The sequence below is a fragment of the Thamnophis elegans genome, chromosome Z (assembly GCF_009769535.1).
Source record: "Thamnophis elegans isolate rThaEle1 chromosome Z, rThaEle1.pri, whole genome shotgun sequence".
In the NCBI taxonomy this organism is placed as follows: domain Eukaryota; kingdom Metazoa; phylum Chordata; class Lepidosauria; order Squamata; family Colubridae; genus Thamnophis; species Thamnophis elegans.
In genome coordinates this window covers 26626269-26651824 of record NC_045558.1, presented here as the reverse complement: position 1 = coordinate 26651824, position 25556 = coordinate 26626269, and the positions used below count along the sequence as shown (strand labels likewise).

At 36.6% G+C, this 25556-nt stretch overlaps 1 protein-coding gene across 1 annotated transcript in view; it reads left to right on the top strand.

The window, feature by feature from the left end:
• RSU1 (Ras suppressor protein 1) overlaps nucleotides 1–25556 on the top strand; it is a 94071-nt gene that overhangs the window by 44926 nt on the left and 23589 nt on the right. The window contains exon 8 of the mRNA XM_032238270.1: nucleotides 7528–7660. Coding sequence (XP_032094161.1) covers nucleotides 7528–7660 — 133 coding nt within the window. The remainder of the gene's footprint in view (nucleotides 1–7527; nucleotides 7661–25556) is intronic.

The following is a 25556-nucleotide window of genomic DNA, read 5'->3' as shown; positions in this document are numbered from 1 at the left end:
ATAAAATCGAGTTGCTAACTGTTTGAACATGATAATGGAAAGATAATAAAATAAAGGTTAAAATATATGGAATATGAGGAGATCATAAAGCAGAGGTGTATGATTCACTTTTATACCTGATAATTAAACTGAGTTGCTAATTGATTTAATATGACAATGGAAGGACAACAAGCATGGGATAAAATATATGAAACATGGACCTATATAGAACTCCTAAGATGATGAACAAAGTGAGATGTGTACTGCTTGTTATTCTATATAGTAGATTGAGGGAATTGTAATTAACATTGAAGAGTAAGGTTTGTTATTTATATATAAGAGCCAAGGTGGCGCAGTGGTTAAATGCAGCACTGCAGGCTACTGCTAGATCAGCAGGTCAGCGGTTCAAATCTCACCGGCTCAGGGTTGACTCAGCCTTCCATCCTTCCGAGGTGGGTAAAATGAGGACCCAGATTGTTGGGGGCAATATGCTGACTCTCTGTAAACCGCTTAGAGAGGCCTGAAAGGCCTATGAAGCGGTATATAAGTCTACTGCTATTGCTATTGCTATTGCTATTATTTAAAGACAATTAAGGGTAACCTAAGCCAAGATATGGAAAAATAGAGAAGGAACATGAAATATACTTACAATAGGAAATTACTGAGATTTAAAGACAGAATCACAAATTTGGTGTGTGTAAGGTTGCATAATTATATAAATATAATGATGATGAGAATAGCTGGGAATTATAACCAAGTCTACATATTGGCCAAAAATAGGCTGGGGGTGGTTGGTTGGTTAAAAACACAATTACTATATATGTACGTATACTTTTTTTCCTCTCTCTTAAAAAAAGGAGAAAGATATATCTTAAAGTTAAATATGTATATTGAAAAGGAATTATAAATACCACCAACATAAAATGGAGCTTGCTCAGAAGCTGGAATACACCAAGTAAATGAGATGAAGAGTGTGAAGTAGAGGAGAGAGGTAAGGGAAGAAGAGAGGGGTAGAAGAGAGGGTGGGAGGGAAGAGGAGGAGAGAAGGAGTGGAAAGGGGAGAGAGAAGGAGAGAAGAGGGGGAAGTAGAGAAGAGAAGGATGGCAGAGGAAAGAAAGGAGGTAGGGAGGAGGAGGAGAGAGGGAGAAGAAAGTGATGAATAAGATACAATTATGGAGTACGGCAAGCAGAAGAGCCAATAATTGTTTAATTGTTTTTGGGAGTTGATGGTAAGAGAAATTGATGTAAACATTAATAATATACGATGTTGGCTATGTAATAGTATACATGTGGTTATATGTTATGAAAATGAAAAAATAAAAAATTTTATATACAAAAAGAATAGTTCAGCAATTCATTTGAAGTACTGTATTTAACCAGTGAGAATGTCAAACTTATATGTGCATGTCTGATTTAGTATTTTCAACCAGTGCAGAATAAGAATCGTGTGCTCTTCCCAGATGAAATTTTTGAAGTATGAATTTTACTTATGTTGTGCAATTGCAGCAGGCTGATTTTTATCCCAGATGTAACATAGCGCTTGCTGAATTGTAAGTCGTGGTTACTGTGTGTGTGGCTTTTAGACAACTTATGTGGTTCTTTTCTACAGGTAATAAAATAGAAAAATCCAATATGCAATTGCAGCATAAGCCTTTGAATGAAATATGATTTTAGTAGCAGCTTTGGTCAGAGGGTTACCACTAATCATACTACTGGCTTGCTTCCCCAGCTCTTGTTTGAACTAGCTAGCATAGATTTAGACAACCCCGCCTTTTGCTTATTAGGTTCTCTTACTCATAGTGCTTAATCCCACTGCCTGATCCTTGTTAAAACAGAAATACTTTTGCAGTCTCTAATAAAGGAGATAGGGTGAACTATGGGTGTTCTTGGGACTGTTGGGAGACTGAATTGCTTCCTACATATTACTTCTTAAGAAAAGATCGGATACTTGGATATCTGGCAGAAGAGCATTACAGGTAGTGCTTAACCTATGACCAAAATTGAGCCCAAAATTTCTATTGCTAAGCAAGACATTTGTTAAATGAGTTTTGCCCCTGTTTTATTACCTTACTTGCATGGTTATTAAGTGAATTGTTTAGTAAGTAACACACAGTTGTTAAGTGATTCTGGCTTGTCAGAATCTCATGACATTGAGAACCGGATACCAAGCATTCGAATTTTGATCACATGATCATTAGGGATGCTGCAATAGTTGTAAGTGTAAAAATAGCAGTAGCAATAGCATTTATAGACTTACAGTATATACCCCTTCACAGTGCTTTACAGCACTCTCTGGTGGTTTACCATCATATTGCCCCCAACAATCTGGTCATCAGAAAGATGGAAGGCTGATTCAAGCTTGAGCTGGTCAGGATTGCGCTGCAGACTGGGAAGAGTTAGACTGCATTCTAACCACTGATCATAAGGCATTTTCCAGTGCTTTCTAATAAGTGTATGTGAGTGTATCACGATGGCAATATAGGGTATTCTGTTATCGTTGTAACCTAAGTTATGAGGGTTGTTAACCAGGAAGTGGCAGGAGTCCCAGCTAAGGAATACAGGATGCCACCCATGAGTTGGTGATGGAATGGCTGAGGACAGAAGGTACAGTGTGCCTTCCATAGGAAATATTGGGAAGGAAGATGCAAAGGGCCTGCAAACAAAGGAAGGCCAGGAAAGGAGGGTATAGGGCCATGTTGGCGAACCTATGGCATGGGTGCCACAGGTGCCACACAGAGCCCTCTCTGCGGGCATGCCAGCTGTTGCCCCAGTCCAGCTCCACTGTGTATGCACGCATGCCTCCTGCCAATCAGCTGGTCTTCAGGTCTCTGCCATACATGTGCAGGTGGTGGAGTGCATGTGGCGGGTACATGCGGCGAGTGCTCACATGGCATTTTGGGAATATGCGTGGCATTCATGCACTCTGTTTTGGCTTCCAGGTTGGTGCTGGAGGCCTTCCAGGCCCAAAATGGGGCGTGGGGGACACAACCCCTCGCACACTGTTTTGGGCCTGGAAAGTCTCCTCCACCAATCTGGAAGCAAAAAAGGGTGAGGGGGGGGTCGGGCGCATAGCAATAGCAATAGCAGTTAGACTTATATACCGCTTCATAGGGCTTTCAGCCCTCTCTAAGCGGTTTACAGAGTCAGCATATCGCCCCCACAGTCTGGGTCCTCATTTCACCCACCTCGGAAGGATGGAAGGCTGAGTCAACCCTGAGCCGGTGAGATTTGAACAGCCGAACTGCAGAACTGCAGTCAGCTGAAGTAGCCTGCAGTGCTGCGTTTAACCACTGCGCCACCTCAGCATGAGCGGGAGCATGCACAAACATGAGTGGGGGAGTGTACAGCGGGTTGTGCACGCATTGCATTATGGGTATGGGCACACGGGTGTGGTGTTGCGTGCACACCCTTTCGGCATGCAATGACAAAAAGGTTAGCCATCACTTGTATAGGGTATAAATGTAGGAAGGCTGGGGAAGGAAGGCATGTGATGTATATGGTATACTGTTTGAGCGGCCTCAGAAAGACGAAAGAAAGGCAGGGTGCTGCATGAACACAAGGAGGCCAAAGGTGGAAGGTCCAGGATGCGTGCAAGCACAGGGGAAGAGGTTTCAGGGCATGTGCAAGCATAGGAAATCTAGGGAAGGAGGGCATGGGATGCACAGTATTTGGAGAATACGGTGCAAGCATAACTTCATTGAAAAACTGACCACTCTATTTAATAAAGTGCTTCAAAATGAAAAATTTGGAAAAACAGTAGTTTTAAAATTCTACTATTGTCATTTATTTTTGCATTCTATTACAAATAAATTCTTCACTTCCAACAATATTCAAACAACTAATTGGTTTATTTGCAAGTACAAGTTGAAGTTACATATTCAAAAATTGTATCCACATGATCAAAAAATCAGAATTAATGAGATTAGAAGATTATTGATTGATGAAATGATGGTAAAATGTGCAAGGTAAACCAGTTTACAAAAAGAGCTTGGATAGATAATAAAAAGGATTTTATCACTTACATAAGTAGATACATAAACTAAGTGGCATTAGAGCAGACATCCAGAATTTGTTTTAAAAAATTCTATAGAAAAATGGAAGATAATTTTGATGGTAAGTAAAAATTAGAAATATGAACACTAAGAAACAATTTTTTCAAGGGTATTCATTATCTCCATTGGTACTTATGATCTCAGTAATAAATCTCATTCATATCCTGAATAAAATAAAATTTGGATATGAACTGTCAAAGCAAAGTGGAAAAATATTCCACTTGTTATAGAAAGATGATTTGAAGCTATGTGGGGAATCAAAAATATGATGCTGAATACTTACATAAGAATATATTGTACACCAAGGATATTAAAATAAAATTGGGATTTGACAGATATGTGATCATCAACATAAGTAAAAACATACCTTTTATGTTCCATTAATTGAATATTAGTACTGGTTTTGTAGCTCTAATTTGTATCTATCTGTAACTTAGAGGTATACTATATTGCCAAAAGTATTCGCTCTGTATGTGATAAACTCCTGATGATAAAAGTGATCTTATGCAATCCTTCGCTGATATAATATAATAAAAGGGACCTTGTAGGTCTTCTAGTCCAATCCCTGCTTAGGCAGGAAACCCTACACCACTTCAGACAAATGGTTATCCAACATCTTCGTAAAAATTTCTAGTGTTGGAGCATTTACAACTTCTGGAGGCTTGTTCTAATTGTCTAACTGTCTGTTCGAACTGTCAGGAAATTTCTCCTCAGTTCTAAGTTGCTTCTCTCCTTAATTAATTTGCACCCATTGCTTCTTGTCCTACCCTCAGGTGCTTTGGAGAATAGCTTGGTTCTCTCTTCTTTGTGGCAACCCCTGAGATATTGGAACATTGCTATCATGTCTCCCCTAGTCCTTCTTTCTATTAAACTAGACATACCCAGTTCCTGCAACCGTTCTTCATATGTTTTAGTCTCCAGTCCCCTAATCATCTTTGTTGCTCTTCTCTGCACTCTTTCTAGAATCATTTCTTGAATTTTTCTTGTTGACTTGTAAGATACCTTTTATGTTATGTTTTTACTCTTTGAATCCATTTCTGTCTATAACATTTTCACCTTTCCTACTGGGGGTGATTTGTTCTTAGATGTACAGATATATAATGTTTTATTGCTGTATTAAATTACTTGTCTGATCTCACTGGCAGAATAACTATCAGTCTGGAAAGTGTGTCAAGGCATTTTCATCCATTGTATTAACTTTCAACCTCAGAAATAATAGCTCATTAGACCACAGACTATTAGTTCAGAGGCTCATAACCATGGAATTGGTGTTAGCTATAAAACCCTAGATCAATATATAAAATTTAGGAATCTATTTGAAATATATATTAAGTCATTCTTATACTTATTGACACATTAAGGAAAATGACAAATATATTAAACATTTTTCAAGTATTATATCCACTATGGAATTGGAAGATATATCTAATTTTATCAGGCACATATCATATCTTGCTACATTGCTTGGATAAATACTTACATTTTGGCTGGAACTTAAATTCTTCCAAAATATTGGCCAAAGATGTGACACATTTTATTTCTTCTTTGTATTGTGTTATTATTTAATAATCTGTTTTAAGATGACACAGAGCATTCTGTTTTGAAATCTTGCTTGAAATCTCAGTAAGTTTGCCAATTGTACCTATTTAAATGTAGATACTTTTGACATCTGAGGGGTGCTATGAAGCCATGGCCATCATGTTGCTTATGCTTCTATCATGGTCTCGAACCTCTTCTTCTTCCAAGCGTCTTCATGCAAGCCTACTACAGTAGATGAAAGAAAACTTCTTTACATGTGTTCCTACTGAAATCCTAACATCATTTTTAGATTTTCATACCTATCATATAGTTATTATATATTTCATAGCAATCTTTCCAGCATTACTTGTAATTGTGTAATACCTTCTTTGGTGAGATGTGTCTGTTACCTGCTTTACAGATAACCCTCACTTAACTATGGTAATTGAGACTGTAATTTCAATCCCTAAATAATATGTATGATTACGAAGTGCAATGTCACGTGACTGCATCATTTAGTGATGGCAATCCCAGTCCATATAATTAAGTGAGGATTGTGCGTTAAGTAAGCCCCTGGTGGTTCTCAAGCAAGCTAGCAGGCAGGTAAGTTGCTGCTGTTGAGTGCAAAGTGTATGGACAAGGGAAGCTATGTGGGTGATCAGCACAAGCATTGTTGTGCTTGGCTGGAGATGGTTCATGCCAAGTAGGAAAGGTTGCTAATGCCATGATTCAAGGGTAGCCGCTGCTAGGCAGGAGAATGGGTGTATGTAGTTGGCAAAGGGTAAGCGCAGCAGCAGATGTTGAGGGCTTACCTGTCTCAAGAGGTGAAGTGTTTCAAAGACTGGGGCCCACTTCTAAAACAACATGTTATCAACCTGACTCACCTCATCTCTCACATGGTAGTTATCCTCAGCATATCTCCTCTCAAATAAATTTTTCTGTTTCAGATCACATGCAAGTATTTTCACGGAAGTCACAATACTTGGATGGCCGGAAAGACAAAGATGGTTTTAGGTTTTAGATGTCTTTTAGGTTGGTTTTCAAGTTTAAAAGGCTCTAAAAGACAGAGATAGAGACGAAAATTTCATATTCATGAGCATATGAATTTTATGACAATATACTAAAATGTCTATCTTTCATATGTCTATCTAGCAAACAAAAATGTTTTTAGGGGCTGGACTGTGCTTAACTCAGCATTTCAAATTATTTTTTGGGTAAAAAACATAAGAGTATCACAAGATTTGATATCTGTCCCTTCAGGACTATAGAGGAAGGTTCAATTTCAAACCTTAAGGGCAAAGATAATGAATCTACAATTTGCAGAAATTTCCAACACAGCCCACACACCTCTCAAGATGTTCTCCCTTCCCCAGAACTAATTTATCAGGTGTTATGACTAGATCATTCCAGGTCTGTCTAATCCTTCATACAGTGAAATGTGCTGAATAATCTAGTGCTGGGAGTCTTCTGGTTACTTCCTATAAGATTGCAGAGAAATCCAAGGAAACTGTATATTAACTTTTAGACTAATAGATTTTCACACCTCTCTTCTAGGTCACATATTGATCTACTCAATATATAGGATTTTGCATACCTCTACTGCCCTTGCTGCAGAGGTAGTATTCAGCAGGTTCTGACCAGTTCTAGAGAACCAGTAATTTCGAATAGTTTGGAGAACCGGTAAATACCACTTCTGACTGGCCCCACCCTCATCTATTCTCTGCAGTAACCTTCCCCTGGAGTGGGGACGGAATGGAAATTGTACAGTATCCTTCCTCTGCCATGCCCACCAAGCCATGCCACACCCACAGAGCCAGTAGTAAAAAAAAAAGAATCCCATCACTTCCTTGCTGTTGTTGCTTCCTCCTGTGTCTCTTCTTATTCTTTTCTTCTTCCTGAGTAGTATTAAAATATTCTTTTTGTAATCAGGTGGCAACTGTTCTTCAACAATATTAAATTCCTGTTTTAATTTTTTCAGGAAACTTGGATTTGACTGGTCAAAAGCAAGTCTTCAAAGCAGAAAATAATCCATGGGTGACTCCTATTGCAGATCAATTCCAATTGGGTGTTTCTCATGTGTTTGAATATATTCGTTCAGAAACATACAAATAGTGAGTATTGCATTTTGCATATGTTTTGTTCTATGGTTCCTTGCTCTGATATTTATTAGGGCATTTTGTTCTGTAATTCATCTCCTCATAAACCAAAGGGTCAACATTTCTCTAAATTTAAATTAATTTTCCCATTCTAATGTCTTCAGGATATAGTGTTACAGTTCTCATCATTTGAAGCCACCATAATTATTGTTTTAATGCTTTTGTTTACCCTAATATGTGATTGTGGCAACGCAGGAGGTTTTTCACATGTATTTATTCCTTCTGGCCTACATTTTGTCTAAACAAAATTGCAGTGTATTTCAATTGAACCCTTCATATGATTCAACAAAACTGTAAAATTGGATAACCATTTGTCTGAAATGATATAGGGTTTCCTTCCTAAGCAGGTTTTTGGACTAAAAGTCCTCCAAAGTCATCCTAATTCTGTTATTCTATTCTAAAAGTTTTATAAATAGATTCTGAATAAGGAAAAAAAAAAATAGAAGAATTTTGCCAGTGTTGTGTTGCATATTACTGTATATCAGTAAATATATGCCTTAAGTAAACATTAAGTAAATAGAACATTATATACTATTGAATTATTGTTTGTAACCTTCACTTGGCCAAAAGTGGAAGGTATAGGGCAACAATTTTTGAACCAAGTTAACTCCAATAGAGTAACTTACAGAATGTTGCGATCCATGAATCCCAGAGGAATGAAATTTGGGCAAGTCATAGCATTTAAACACCATCATGTCTTGCAACTATACTTTCCAGAAATCCATAGGTTATGTGGCTCAAGAGAAGATGGGAACACCATATGTTCACTGTCTTCCCACTTCTTCTGTTACTTACAGCCAATTGGCTGGCAACAAATTTTGACATATGAGCAACCATTGTCTGCTTTGGATTGAGGCTGAAATTTGAAATCTTTTAATAATGCTGGACAGTAAGAAAATTTTGAGATATCAACTCAAATGTCTGCAAGCCCTCTTCCTCTCACTATAGAAGGGGCCTTGAGGTCATGCTATGGTGGGAATCAGGTACAGTTTTCCTAGGATTCCACTCCCTTTGTTCTTTCCGCTCCAGAAAAGTGGCAAACAGTTCCTCTTCCCTCAGCAAAGTGGAAGTGAAGAAGGAAAGGAATGATACTCCCTGCTAGCTTTCCACCAGCAACATCAATGAAAAAAACAGTAGGAAGTTGAAAGTTGCTTCTGGTCCTGTTGGATTTTTGTGGTCTTCATTTACAATATTCCATTAGTTTCCCAGCCAGTCTCACAATCACATACGGAAGGGGGGGAGGGAGGAAGGAAAAATTCTGCTCCCCACCAGAGTCCCCTAAGGAAACACAGTGGGGAAACTGGGAGGAAATTAAAAGTTGCTACAGTTTCCCTGAAAATAAGAACTCCTCAGATAATAAGCCCAATAGAGCTTTTGAGCCCATTCGCTAAAATAAGCCTTTCCCTGAAAATAAGCCCTCTCCGAAAATATTACAACAGAGCAGCAGCCATGAGGTAACCACACTCATCACCTCCTGAAAAGACCTCCCCAAAAATAAGGCCAAGTGCTTATTCAGGGATCAAAAGAAAATAAGACCCTGTCTTATTTTCAAGAAAATATGGTTATTTTCTCCACGGTTTGCTTAACTTTGACTTAGAAACTACCGAGGATGCGGCGCAGGCTGCCTGGAGCTCTGGGCAGTGGATGGCAAGCACCCAGCTCGGCCCTCGAGCTCCCAGAGCACCGGGATCCCACAACCCAGCCCAGCCCCGCTTCCCTAAGAAAGCGCCCATCTGCTCTTACATCTTCCTTGAAGTCACTGCTGCTGTGCTCACTCTCCTTGGCTAGGTTGCTCATGGCGGGTGTGGGAGGAAAAAGTGGGTCAGAGAGAGGCCCACTCCCTCTCCTTGAGAGGAGACCCAGCTTTGTAACCAAAGTTTCCTCAGCTATGGGTGGGAGAGCACCAGGAGAAAACGGGGCAAGGGGATGGCAAAAGGGCAGCAGGCTGCTGGTGCCCAGTGCTGAGGCAGGACTTTCCTCACATCCTCCCTCCTTTCTTCTCTTTCTTCTTCGCCTCTTCCTCCCTTCTTTCTCCTTCTCTCCCACCCTTCTGTCCCTTTCCTTTCCTCCTCCTTCCTTCCGTCTCCTTTTCCTTCTCCTCATCCCCCTTCTCCTTCCTCTCTTCCCCCTCCACCTCCATTTCACACTCTTACTGCTCCTATTCCTACCCTTTCCCTCCTTCCTTCCTTCCTTCCTTCCTTCCTTCCTTCCTTCCTTCCTTCCTTCCTTCCTTCCTTCCTTCCTTCCTTCCTCTGCACTCAGGAAGGGACAAGGGGAGGGGGAGAGATTGTCAGCGCTGCCTGTGGCCATGCCACCACCAGCTGTGACTTTCCTATGCAGGGATGGTCCTGATGAAAGGGAGCCTTGCAGGCAGCGAAGCCATACTGGTGAATGGGGTATAAAGGCGTTAGTGTGAGCGCAAGCTGGTGTACTTTATAATGTGCTGGCCATCAGGCCTAAATGCAATCAGCCTTAGATCCACCTCACTGCCTCAGCCCCACCCCATGGCATGTGCACAGGAGGCAGCAAGCACTGACGTTCTGGGTGAAAGGGAAGCACTCAGAACATAGGCAATCTGCAGGACAAGACTGTTCCCAGGGACATCAGGCTCAGCGTACATGCCGCTTCATGTGTATACTCAGGGGATGGGGCAGGGCAGCACCTCACTGTTTCCAGAGCGGTCCTGTGGGCCAAGTCTAACCACATCATGGGCTGGATTTGGCCCATGGGCCTTGTGTTTGACATGTCTCGTTTAGGGTAACATAAAAATGGGATTAGCAGAAGGCAAAAGAAAGAAAATTCTGGTAGTAGTGAGTAGTGCAAAAGTTGGAGTATCTTTTACATATGGGTAAGATACATCAGTGTAATTGATGTTGTGATTGGAGGAGACTATTTCCTGAATATTCTAAAAGGAAAATTCAAGTAGAATATAAGGAACATTTTAAGTCCTGTTTTATTTTCAAAGGTGTTATAGACACATCCAGAACAGACCTAATCCAGTTACTGAATATGTTTCCTGTTTACATTTAAAGGCCCATTTCTACCCATCCAGCTAATACTGTTAGTGGAATAAATATGTCTCCACACTGGCATAAACAAATTATATAAGTAAAGCTTAATTATGTCCTAAGAACATTATTTAGATGTGAGTCTCTTCCAACCAATGTTACCTTTTTCTGATGGAGTAGAATCTTTGGTAGTATCAGCCTGGATCAAAACATCTCCTATTTCCTGTCATCAATCCTATCTTCCCCAGTATCTACCTATTTACCCAAGTAGATTTATGTGATATTTACATTCCTACCAGTTATTGATTATCTCACTGATTATTGATAATTTGTAATATAAAATAGATTCACAAATTGTCCTAGAATGTTGTTTGTTTGACACATATTACGAAAACAGAAGGTATTTGAGAGTAGTATATCAGCTCTGTGTTTGGAAGTGCCATAGCTTAGAAAGGGAATTAAAGTGCATAAATTATTGAAATAAGCTTTCACCTTCTGGTACATGATGCATTTTCAATGAGGCCTTCAGTAGTAAATGAATTACCTTTCCATGGATTAGAGTATATGTCAATTGCAACCACCATATGTTAGGAATTATGATGAAACCATAAAAAAATGTCTGGCTGTCTTAAATGAGATGTAAATCCAGTAATATTGCACTGAACCATTGTCTTAATAGTTAAGAAGTTGTAATTAGCCAGAGAATGTAATGGATCCTTAATGGATAAGAATTTTTGATGCAATGTAGTTTTGAGACATGTCCTTTTAAGACAAGTTAGGTTCTCTTCCAGGTAGTTTCAGGGTCAGAAATTTTGGGACAGAAGTAACTCTAAGCTCTTTCTATATGCAGAAAGGTTGTTGTTGGTCTTTTGTTTTTGTTTTTTGAGTATCAAATAATAATTTAGGGAACTTTGATTATATTAAAAAGGAAAGTGTTATGTGAGATTATACAAGAAAAAAAGAAAAGGTTACTTTTTATGGTTGTCCTTAAAATAAACACTTAATAAATAATCATTCTAGACTAACTCTGATTTGAAATTCTAAAGCTAATATGAATACATATTCCATTAAAATACAGTATATTACTTTTGATAGTATACCACATTGTGTTAAAGCAATTCTTTCCTTTGAAACAACAAACCATAGTGTATTTCTTTTATCCTTTTGTTGACTTAAGTTTGGGTTTAGTTCTTAGAGGCTAGAGATATTATTTAGATGTTCCATATAATCCAATGTTGTTTTTACTTGCTTATTTATTCATTGCATTTTAAAGTGATACGCTGATAAACCGAAAAGATACGGAAAGGAAGTGTAATGGAAAAGATACAGAGAAGAGAGATGCATTCTTCAAATCCATAACAAAATGGATGTACCTTCCCCAAAATACAGCCAATATATGTGGTTGGGAAAACTCAGAGTTGTATTCTGATCCATCTTGAAGGCTGCACATTAGGAAAAAATACTTCCTAGGATGCCTATATTTAATTTAACCTCATTCCTCCCTCAGGAGAAAGATCAGACCTTTCTCCTTCTTCTAAGCCATGATGCTAAAGCCTTTCCATTGAAAGTATTAACTGTATAGTTTTTATTGTGCTCCTAGTCACCTTTCAAAGTAACCTTTTATATTTGAAGTATAATTCTCCAGGGATCGTGTATGTCTAAGATAGCAACAAAGACATGATGAATAGTAGACTTTATTGGTTATCATGTACTCAGCAAGTGCACATAGACATAAATGTTTAAAACAAAACAGCAAATTAAATTCCTTTGAATAATTGCATTCCTGAAACACTATTCAAAATTGGTATAATGTAATTAGTAATCTGGTGGTAAGCTTTTAATGTGATAAGAATGAAGTAATGTTAAGGATTGGCCTTAGTGGTTAGACTTCATGAAGCAAGAGGAAAATTTCTAAATATGTTGTGCATATTAATTATGTTGTCCTGATTATTTCACTACGTACAGAGCTATTTTTTCTGAACAACATACTATTTCAATGATCTAATTTATGGTCCTGATTTTGAAGTCACAATCTTCGTCTCAGCTAAAGTTTTTATTACAGTGGTTGCACTATTTTTCACTCTTTTGCTTTTTTCTGTGTAACTGTTATACTAAACATACAATTTTTTCACACTTGCTTTGAGAGGTGTTGTTTCCTTCAGTGACCTTGTCATTTCACTTCATGCAGTTCTTAAGAAGTGTTTTGCTTCATTATCATTGTGGAATTAACTTCTAGAATTAACCTTGTAAACCAGAGCAATTCAGTTCCATGTTTGAAAAATGGCCAGTCCTCAGAATGCCAACATTGACCAACATCAGAAGGCGCTTTGTATCTATAGTCCAACACTACTTCCATCTTGTACTCTTCCTCCCTGTTTACAAGAATGGGAATGTCATCTGTGAAGGTAGAGTGTAGGGAGAATTACCTTCCTAAGTAATGATCAATGGAACCCAGAGTGACCTTTAACTGCAAATAGAAAGCTGCTGAATTGATTAGTTTTATCACTGAGAAAGGGCTAATACACTTTGAATCCAGTTTCTTAAATTCAGTAAGAAATATGAGATAGTGTGTGTGTGTGTGTATTGTGGCAAGAAATACAGCATTTTAAATATTGCTGCAATAGTTGGGTTATCTTCTCAGCTTCTTCATGTGATGTCAGATGATTTTAATATGACAAATGAATTTTAATATTTAATAAGTGAAAGAGAACTTTTCAGGAGGGCTAAATAGGAAATTGGACAAGATAAGCTAATTCTACTTTATTATAAGACTACATTACCAGAATTGTGTGAATCTGAAAGTAAAAAGTCTTGGTTTGTGCCATTTTGAGACAAAATTATTTAGGATCCGAATTTCAGAAAATAAGTGGTTTTAAAAATGGTTATATGTTACCTTTGATTCATGTCTTGTACATAGTCTTTTGTTTTCATCCAAATAAGAAATTTCTAAAATGTTGGAATAGAAATATACTGTGCCAAGGGCTTGTTCTCTCAGGTGGATGCTTCTAGGGGAAATATATCACTGCCAAATGTTGTTTAAGGAATAGAGTCTGTTTTATAATAAGTCAGTCCTGAACTCCAGAAAGAATTACTTAGTGATATCTAAAAAAAATTGAGGGAACCCAAATTTTTCAGAACATATTTAATATTTAATGCCCTGTTTGAAGTTACATACTGCTTTTATATCTCCCTTTAGATTATTCAGAATGGTTAACACTGTTCTGTACTAATACGGGGATCGTCTACAAAAAGTTCTATATTAGAAAGAAGGAAAATTGATGACAATATCTGCAATAATGGTTTTCTCTCAAAAGAAGTCTCCTTGGTGACATCATGTCATTACACAAAAGAAATCTTAAGATTGTATAGAGGGATACTTGATCTTCCAGATATAATTGGGCTCCAATTCTCATTCTAGTCAGATTATGATTTACTTCAAGTGATACAGATGTTTGATCATTTGAATCTGTCAGTGCTTGATTGATTAGATCAGCACGGGCCTTTTAAATTATTTTTTTGACCCTTGTGGGCCACAGAGGTATGCAGAGTGAAGAGTGAAATGCTTTTTGTTTTTTAAATCTGAGAGATAGAGACACCTACACAAAACATGCCTGTACATTTCTCCCAAATTTTATTTTTCAATGGCAGGAATAAAATCATGGGGACTCCTGAAATCTTGAAAATGGCATTGCATTTCACAGAATGTCCATCATAGAATTATGAAATGAAACATTTATCTTGGCGTTTAACTAGTTAGCATTCTGTTGTTGATGTGAGTCAATGCACTATGGGATAACAGTTAATTGATGCAGCCTTCCTATGTATAGGTAGACAAGCGGAATCAGAATTGCTAAGGCAGTTGTTTAAGGAAGTCACAATCAATTTTATGACTATTTTTGCCACAGAATTAAGCTAATTACTGAAATTGTTAAGTGAATCATGAGTCGTTAAGCAGATGTGACTTCCATCATTAACTTTACTTGTTGGAAACTGTCTAGGAAGGTTATCAAATGGCTATCATATGTCCCCAGGATGCTGCAACCATCATAAATACGTGCCATGTGCACGGATTTTGATCATGTTACTGGAGGTTCTATAATAGTTGAAGTATAAGGACTGCTAGTAATTTTTTAGTGTGTTGTTATATCTTCAAATGGTTGCTAAATGAATGGTTATAAATCGAGGGCTACCTGTAATCCACATAAGAACAGGTGCTCTATTTCTACTTTATTGTAAGGCTACATTAACAGAATCTTAAAAAGTCTTGAAAGTACGAATCTTCCATGTCTCTTTTACATTCTGATAAGTTAGAGGGCTCCTTTATGAGTTTCTTTCTCTTCCCCTTATGCAATTGCATGCATTGGCCCCTCTAATCTGATTGTTCTTTAGCATTTCTTCCCCCTTCTCCCAAGGTCTTTCCCACACACTATGCTGGAAATGGAACAGTTCAAAACTAAGCTAAGGAAGGACAGTACTAAAAATTGTGACATTCTTAACCCCATTATAATTTCAAAACCACTTGGATGGTTCATCATATTTACAGTGGGCAAGATGAGTTACTATGTACATTGCTTACATTCTACTTGAGACATAAATTAAAAAGCAGCATTTTTATATAAAAGAACACTCTGCAGTTTCTATTCTCTATACAGTAATATCTTGTTTTATTATATGCTGGATTTTTATTGAGCTCCAGTTTCTTATTTCAAGCTTCATATTGTGCAAGACTTTTATGTTATCCCAGGCAATTTGTTTACTTGGCTGTTGAGGGCTATCTGGTAATTGAGAAGTCATTCTTGCATTGTGAACCTTTTATCTAGTGTAGAGGTTAAGTGGATATTATTTCAAATTAACTTGACTAATTTGCAATTTAGCTTAATCCTTAATTTTATTTTAGTGAACAGATGCTACTTAAAGTCTAAAATAACTATTTTCATGCTGCCGTGTAGTAAAAGTATATGGGTAGTACAGCAGACGTAATAATATGAAATCAGAAACTTTGACTAACTATTTAAATGCTGTCCAACTATATTTTAATTTGAAAAATAGGAAAACCAAGTTACTTTCTTTTCAGGATGTTTCTATACATTTGAGAACTTGTGATTTATCAGTGATAGACATTCAGTGTAAGGGTGTATGTCCTTTTATGCTATAATATTTAATTTTTTAGATATTTTAAGCAAAATAAGCTAATATTATTTTTTACTAGTAAGGTTGTACATGTTCTTAAAATTCATCACATGTTAATACCATTCCAGCATAATGTTTTCATTTTTACCTAAAAATTGACTTCTCATAATAATAATATTTTGCCAACATTAGTTTGATGTAATTGTTAAGGCATCAGGCTAGAAACTAGGAGACTGTGAGTTCTAGTGCTTTGGGCACAAAGCTACCTGGGGACCTTAAGCCAGTTGCTTTCTCTCAGTCCTAGGAAGGAGGCAATGGCAAACCACTTCTGAAAAAACCCTGCAGAAACCTGTCCAGGAAGTGTCTGAGAATAGATGTAATTGAACAGTATGTATGTATGTATGTATGTATGTATGTATGTATGTATCCATCCAAACAAGATGGAGACTAGAAGAGTGCTGTAAAAATGAAGACTCTCACTGGCTTAAACACACAAGGCGTTAAAGAGATTAGATAAAGTTGGAAAAGACTCCCCTCAGCTAGTTCTCACAGAAAGTTAAATAGCTCCCCTCATATATCTCTCAGCAGACTTATTTTGATGGGGAATAAATGCTAGCCACAATTTGCTTTGATCAAGAATTCCTCAGTGAGAAACTCCCAAATCTGCACTAATAGAAATTCATGGCAGAATGATTGATCAGTTTTCAAAGAATTTGAAGACTTGCTTGTTTTGTGGTAATGCAAAATATATAAATGTGTCCCAATTCTTCCAACACTTATTTCATTTTTAATAGCAATAGCAATTAATATACCGCTTCATGGTGCTTTACAGCATTCTCTGAGCAATTTACAATGTCAGTATATTGCTGCCAAAACAATCTGGGTCCTCATTTTACCAACCATTGTGTCACCATATCTCCTCTAGTTAAATTTTTGTACCAAACTCTTACTACCCATTGAAATTATGCTCTCTTGACCCAATCAACTGTTTCAAAAAATAAACTCTAATAAATGTGTATTTTACAAAACACCAAGAAAATTGGCTATACTTTTATCTGGGTTCATAACCCTGAGCAGAGACTGGCCTCAAAAGTACTTGGGTGATCAACCACCATGAAATATCAGGACTGAAGTACAGATTGTAGGTTTTACTTCCCAGCAAGAGGCAATGGCAAACTGCTTCAGTATCACTGCCAAAAACACTGACTTTTTCTTTCTCTCTTTAATGAGATAATTCACAAATCTATTCAAACTTTGAAACATTAAAAACAAAGCAGATGCTTCTAATTTAAAAGCATTTATTGCTGAGTGAGAGACCATCTAAGAAGGCCTAGGTGGTGGACTAGGCTAAAAAAATGGAAGATATCACTGAGGAAGACATGTCTATGGAGTCATTGAGAGTCATGCTCTATTTGAAGGTATCTGTCTTAAAAGCTACCCTGTATAACTTAAGCAGTTCACTGCTGATGGGAAAATTTGTGCTGCAACTGTAGGTTTGTTGCTTTTATAGTACAAAAATACTATATAATCCATTATATGTGATCCATTGTCCATATTATCTGGTGGTGGTATCCTATCTGATTTGGATGGTCATAACTTTCTTCCTTCAGGCAACTAAACATAAAGGAACTAAGTTCCTTCCTTTAGTAAATTAAATTACTGCAATATATTTTGTCAATGAAGTTATCTTATGAAGCTTTAATTTTTTCATACTACAGTACCTTCACACTACCCATTGGAACATAATCCATGATGTATTATAATCCACCAGTCTCTCTGCTTCTATATGAACTGGAAGAATACAAAAGATGTTTGGTTTTGTTTCCTATTTATTTTTTGGTGAAAGCAGATGTTCCCAGCATTCTAATATTCAGAGGGTCAAGAATGTCTCTCTTTCTCTCTCTCCTGCTGGATTTTTCCCATTGGTTTATAGGATTTATAAGAGATTTATCAGACAAGCTTTAAGTAGAATCAGAAAGGTCTTCACAATATGGAAAAACTCTTAGTTGTGTATATTCCTACTGACTTTCAAGTGATCTTGAGTAAGCAGATCTTCTGTTATAACCTACTGGATTTCAAGTATAAATACTACTATAATTTATTTTCAGAAAATGTTTGATATGATGCAGTTCTCGCCAGAGAAATATATCATTTTAAATACTCCCCCTAACTAACTTCTGAATATTATTTGTGTTACAGAATTTCCTCATAGTTCTACCTGAATGTTTGCTTAAAGTGGAAAAAGTTATATCAGATTTCACAATGAGGAGCTTGATGGTAAAACTGTATAAAATAAATATGTGCAAAATAATATTGTCAAATGAGCCCTCTTTTTATTCTGTTTATTATGGAAGCTCTAATACATATTTGGCAGTAATTTCAACTTTAACATATGAATTGCTGACAGTTTCAATTCCTCAGACTTATTAATCATGGCGTCAGCACTGGAGGAATTTTATTGGACTTCCCTAGTCATCAAAAATTTATTATCTGATAAATCAAGAAAAACAAGTAGCATCTTAATAGTGAAACAAAGTAGCCTGTGAAGAATCATTTAGGACTATATGTTAGTCAGTCATATTTTGCAATGATTGTTGCTATTGGCAACTTTGTTTATATATTATTTAAGGTGATCAGTGTCAGAATATATATTTAAAATAATGTCTGTATACCTGGACCAATTGCTCCTACGTACAAGCCAAGTCTCCAAAATACAGCATAAGTTGACTTGCATTCAGTGTTGATAATTATACTATGTTCACCCAGAAAAATAGCTAACCTTTTTTTTACCTTTTAAGATCTGTATTCTGTGAAGGTTTACGGTCACTCTATAGACTAGGCTGAAACAAATGCCAGAACTAAAAGTGAGTCCTCTCTAACTGACATCTGAACCGCCAACCTTCTGATCGACAAGCTCAGTGTCTTAGCCACAGAGCCACTGCAACAAGTAGAAGGCCACAAATGGTCCATCTCTTAACCAAATACGCTGTTAATCTAATTATTTAACATGAAGTATATGAGAAGAATTCTGCTTCAAGTTGAATTTGACTTAATGATTTCATGGACATAATAATGCAATTACTTGGTGACAGCATAGTTCCAGTGTCCACTACTGGGATCTTTTCCAACTTCCCAATACATTCTACAACCATTGGTGAGAGATGCTGTGGCACATTTTTAAATTAACATTGTAAGATTCGAACAGTAACCTGATCAACCTTGTCTGTGCTTGAAAGCTAACTAAGCTCAGGCCTGGTAAGTACTTCAGTGGTAGACTATAGAAAATTATTATGGTCGTTTACGTAGTTGGCCAGATGGCAATTTTCTTTCAGATGCTAATTGGTGGCTTACTGTTTCTTCAACTTCTTTGTGAAGGTGGGATATCATGATCTCTTCTCAATTCTGGCTTTGTATGCATTTGTTCTACAGATTTGGTTTTGGGCTATTTTTCTTTCATTTTTTTCTGCTCTTTGCCACTGCCGGTTCTTGTTATCTGCTTTGCCTGCTTTTTAATGTATTGTCCATGTAATACTTTGCTTTGCTCTGCTCTGTCTTTTTACTAATTCATCTGGTCTTTCTTCAAGGCATTTTGGTCTCTCCAGTACTCAGTAAAGCTTCCTGGTGTACTAGATTCAATGCATCTTCTTCACTGTCCTTCAGATCGTATCATTATTATAGTTAGTCTCACAGTCAGCCAGATGTTCAGACTGGGTTTGGCATTTTTGTATTATTATTTAAGATTTAATCCTCAATTCGATTCACAGTCTGAAACTGGTAAAGCCCTTAACCATTCAAGCCCTAACCAAGGACCTAAGAGCTGTTAAATTAGCGTCTGAGTTATCAAGCAGGTCCGAGTATGGTGGTTTTTTGCAGAGTCAGATCTAATAAATTCAAAATTTCCATGTATCTAGGTAACCCTTTGGGTATTGCTACAATAGCTTCATATTACTATTGATACAACCATTGATTTCTTCTTCCATAGTCACTCAATTTCAATTTGCAAATCACAATATTTTATTATTTTTTTCTAACTGCATTATTATAAACTTTTATTCATTAAACTCAGTCAAATGAACATTTAAAAATTTAACACAAATATTATTGACTGGCACTGATAGTTAATAAGGGTTGATGCCAATATTCTAGGTATTAATAGTTAGGTATAAATAAATAAGGTTTTATTATTATTATGTTTCCCTGAAAATAAGACCTTCTCAGACAATATGTCTAATAGGGCTTTTGAGCGCATGTGCTAAATAAGCCCTCCCCTGAAATAAACCCTCCCTGAAAATATTGCAACACAGCAGCAGCCATGAGATGACCACACTCACCACCTCCTGCACCTCAAAAATAATAAGACAACCCAAAAATAAGGCTAAGTGCTTATTTCTTGGGTTAAAAGAGAATAAGACCTTGTCTTATTTTTGGGAAAACATGGTACTACTACTGTAGGATAAATTAGGAAATTGAAAAAAGGAGGAGATAATGGCAAAAGATAAGGGTCCTGGGAATGAATATATTAACTAGAAATTATGCAAGTCAAGGGCATATTTAATTTTACTATTTATACATATTGCAATAGATTAATGTTTAACAACTAATGAGTTTCCAGCTTATGTAGCTATTTATTTCTATTGCCATATTTTCCTAAATGTCACTTTTTATTTTTTGTAGGTGGAACAAAGTATAATTTGATCCTATTGTCTTGGAAACAAGACAAAATTTAGATACTATGGACAAAGTGTTTTCACATTATAAAACATGGCTGTAAAATAAAAATAGGAATTACAAGTGAGCATGTATCACATGTAGATTGATAGTATAGATAAAAGTCTATGGTAATCTAAATGAATAAAAAACTGGTGCAAAATATAGATATTAAAAATGTGTCCATGTATTCATAGACATGATTATTTAATTCTGAGAATTGGAATGTTATAGATGAGAATGTATTGCAGGTTTACCACTGACTAGCTATTTTATGTGACAGAATATCATCATTCCATATTTATTAAAAATATTCATAACTGGCTGCTGCTTGGATGAACTATGCAGTTCATGTCTCTTGAGCCAATATATTATCTTGACCACTTTATCATTGTAATGAAAATCATGTAAATTTTCAACTAATCCATGGGTGAAAAATCCAGTGGCATTTTCAGTGAGCCATAAAACATGCCTGTCCTGGGATGTGCATATGTATGTGTATGTCTAATAAAAAAAGAAGTTCTGTATACTGTAATACAAGTAACAAAGTAAGCATCAAAAATAAGCAAATATGTAGAAAGATTTTAAATGTTACAAGAGAATATTTTTTTGCTGGTTTGCAAAAACGTAACTGACTATGTATAATTTTAAAGAGCAGAATTCTGTTTTTTGATTTAAAAATGTGCTTATTTCACTACTTTTCTCAGATTGTGAAACAAAGTAATCAACCCATTTTTGCAGTTATGCATTCAAAATTATTTTTTCTTTTGCTAGTTAGAACATGGTAAACTGAACTCAAATAACTTTGAGTCCAGAAGAATTTGTTACTAATTCACTTTATCATATTCTTTCTAATTAGGACATGCATAATTAATATGGTAATGTGGAATCCTTGAATCAACTTTTTTCAGCCTATATACCCTCCAGTGTGTGGACTTCAATTCCTAGAATTCCTTAACCAACAGGACCATTTTTTAAGATTATTGGGAATTGAAGTTCACAAAATGCTCTGATTGCAGTAGGTGGTACTTCAAACATATGTTCTATGCATAGCCCCTTTGATTTCCATGAAGTCATTTCTAATCAGATTAAAATCTGATGTAACTAGTTAGATAAATACATGCAACTGTCTTTAAAATAAATAGAAATCTATGTACAGAGTTTCCAGTCAAGAGACAAGAGATTAATACAGTTGCTTTTCTCTATGTATTCTCAATCAACTAAATATGTGCGCTTGACATTTATATTTTGCTTTTCAGCTTATCATTCTGGCAGAATGGTCTCCTGAGCACAGAAAGGCAGTCCCTTTAGAACTGAAGCTATATAGAATTTACATGTTTTTGTAATGTATGGGATCTAAGCATTTCCTATGGTATAATGTGTCACAGAAAACAATCATTTATGAGAAATGTGTATATTGTACACATTTTGGTGCAGAAATTATAAAAATATAAAGGCTAAAGGATTTGTTTCTTAATACTGCACAGAATCTTATGTATACATGTATGGCTACTAGATGATCTAAGTATATTTGAAGTGTAGCATGCATCCAGCTGTCATGCTTAGATGATTTTGCTGTTTGGAAAATAGCTGTCTGACAGAATTAGGAGAAAATTTGCTTGAGTTCACGTGCAAAGGGGGGGGGATCCTTTTATAACTCATTGTTATAAAAGAAAAAATGGCCAGTTATCAAGCCCAATGTCTAACAGGTGCACAATGCACATGTGTTACAGGAAGGTCCTTGACTTACAACCATTCAAACTTACAACGGTAAAGCAGAATGTTGACTTGCATCTGGTTCTCACACTTAACGATGGTTACAGAATTTCCAGTCACATTTGGGTGCTTGGCAACTGGTATATATTTATAATAGTTGCAATATCCTGGAATCATATGATTGTCATATGTGATCTTCTGTGAGGCTTCTGATAAAGATTCAATGGCTCAACAACTATGGTGAAAGTCATAAAATTGGGCATGACTCAATTAACAACAGAAACTCTGGTCTTAGTCATCATCATCATAAATTGAGCACTACCTGTACTAAATATCATTCACTCTCATACCCTTGCTTTTAGCCATATAGTAGTGGTTCTCAACCTGTGGGTCAGGACCCCTTTGGGGATCGAACGACCCTTTCACAGGGGTCGCCTAGAACCATCAGAAAACACATTTTTGAAAAAAATATGGAAAACATAAAACAATTGTATGGTTGGGGTCACCACAACATGAGGAACTCTATTAAAGGGTCGCGGCATTAGGAAGGTTGAGACCCACTGCCATACAGGATTTGGTGGAAAATGAAATTCAGCAACATTTGGCAGATGTTACATTGTGCCCTCATGTACTTGATTACACACAAATTCATTTCGCTATATAATATTTCTTAAAAGAAAGAAAGAAATAGGTGCTGTTCAGCTAATATTATTATATGAGGAATGGCATTAAAAGGTTACAGTTAAGTTCTTCGATTAGTGTGTGGAATCAGTGGTATTTGTTCCATACACTGATGTCATTCCATCAGCAGATAGTGACTGTATTGGTCTCCATGTGAAATACAGTATTGACGTTCTGAAACTTATGGCCCTTTCCAGCCTCAGTAGCTTTTTATATAATGCTGTATAATCCCTTTCCCAAGCCATCCAAATGGATCAGCATCACTAGCACTGAAAAACATTCTAGAGTTTAATTATGTCCTTTGTAAATAAAAATAAAATTGAGAAATTTTTTTCCTGCCAATTCTGAATCTCTCTAATAACATTTTCTAACAAATCTTAATAAGGTAAAGAATGTTAGGCTTTTTTAACTAGTTTCATGAATTATATTATCCTGAACCACCAAAATTGGTTATCTGAATAATGTGTTTTATTTAGAGCAGGGAGAAAAGAGACTTAAAACAAGCTAAAATAATTATTTTCTCAGAGTAGAGCATGCCTTGTTAACCCAATCATTGTTGCGTTCTTTACTATTCCTGTACTTCACAAATTTTAGAACAAAAATCCTGATGAACTCTGACATGGTAGAAATGTCAAGTTTATTTGTTTAGAGTTGTCAGTCCGTAATTTCAGAAATAAATTTTCACCCACACATCACTTTCCTGCACTTTGAACAGTAAATTCATGAGCAATCAAAAATTGAAATGAAAGGATACTAATATAATCAAAATAGTTAAAGCTTATTTGTGAAACTTGGCAGAATCTTGCCTTCTCTAGCCTGTTCTCCAGATGTAGTGAAGTATAACTCCCATACTCTGACGTATAAGGGTGATGGATTTTGAAGTAAAAGCTCATCTGGAGGGCAACGTAAGGGGATGTTGATATAGTGAGCTAAGCATAGCCTTGTTCACTTTCAGAATGAAAATTTGGAGATTATCCAGCATGCTTTCAATTTGCATGTCTGCTAATTACTACTATTTAATTTGTTGAGTTGTTCACCGGTGTTACAACACCGGCTTTATTATGTCAATATTTTATTCTTTTGTTTCAGAGCTGCAAATAAACTTGAATTATGCTCAATTCATAAAAGGTCTTGCTGAATTATTTTCTTGACAAGTTTAAAATACCAGTCAATTTATTAACTTGTTTGTTAGGAAGTATAGTTCAGTCTTTATAGATCAGTGAAAATATATCTCAGGAAGAAGCACTTTTCTGCCTGTGGGTTGCTGAAACTTAATTTTGTACCATGGGAAGTTTTTCAGTTAATTTAACATTTTGTATTTTCTCCTTTTATATTTTATGTCATTTATCAGTTAACTGAGAATTAATTAGAAATATATTCAAAATGATACAGTTCTCTTTCTAGTGACAATTTCTAAGTCAGGTGCTTTGTAATACCAGCAATTATAATATCTGTATATTTTTATTATTTTCATCTGTATATTATATTTTAATTCTTTGTGATATGCACCCCATAGAATTTTTGGCAGATTAGTAAAATATGAACAAATCACCAAAAATAGTTTTATTTGCCAATTTTCCAATTACAAAGTTTGAAAAATAAAAAAGTGTTTGAAGCTATGTATTTTGTGAGCATACACAGATACTAGCTTTCTAATACCCAAAAGCAGAGCTTCAGCTGGTGTACAATCCATCCTATGCCAGTTTACTAACCAATGATCTTATAACTCCCAACTTTTGAACTATTGACTAGGTTAGCCATCTGTCAGCTAAAAATGTACTCTCCTTCCTTAGTAAAATGAATTGTACACTGTGAAGTATCCCTCTTCCCGGAAGTTACTACTATTGTTGAAAAACCTATCTTGTTTGTACCAACATTACAACTGGAAGTTATTTACATTTTACCTTCAAAGTCCACAATGTGTTTCACCCTTTTCTCCAAAGCAAAAACATCATTTTTAATAATCTCAAGAAAATTCCTGACAATGTTTGGTTTGATTTGATTTGATTTATTGCATTTTATGCCGCCCTATTCCCAGAGGGACTCAGGGCGGCTCACAAACCAAAGTAAGGGGGGGGGATACAAACAGGAGGAAAACAACAGACAAACAACAACAACAACAATTTAAAAACAATCAACAACCACACAATTTGAGCGGGGACACAAACTCGTCAGCCCCACGCCTGTCGGAACAGCCAGGTTTTAAGGGCTTTGCGGAAAGCCTGAAGGGTGGTAAGGGTCCGAATCTCCACGGGGAGCTCGTTCCAGAGGGCCGGAGCAGCCACAGAGAAGGCCCTCCTCCGGGTGGTAGCCAATCGGCATTGGCCGGTAGATGGAATTTGGAGGAGGCCTAGTCTGTGGGATCTAATAGGTCTGTTGGAGGTAATTGGCAGCAGGCGGTCTCTCAAGTACCCAGGTCCAATACCATGAAGGGCTTTATAAGTGACGACTAGCACCTTGAAGCGTATCCGAAGACCAATAGGCAGCCAGTGCAGCTCGCGGAGGATAGGTGTAACGTGAGTGTACCGGGGTGCACCCACAATCGCTCGCGCGGCTGCATTCTGGACAAGCGAATGTTATTTGTGCCCACAAATATTAGCATGGAGAAT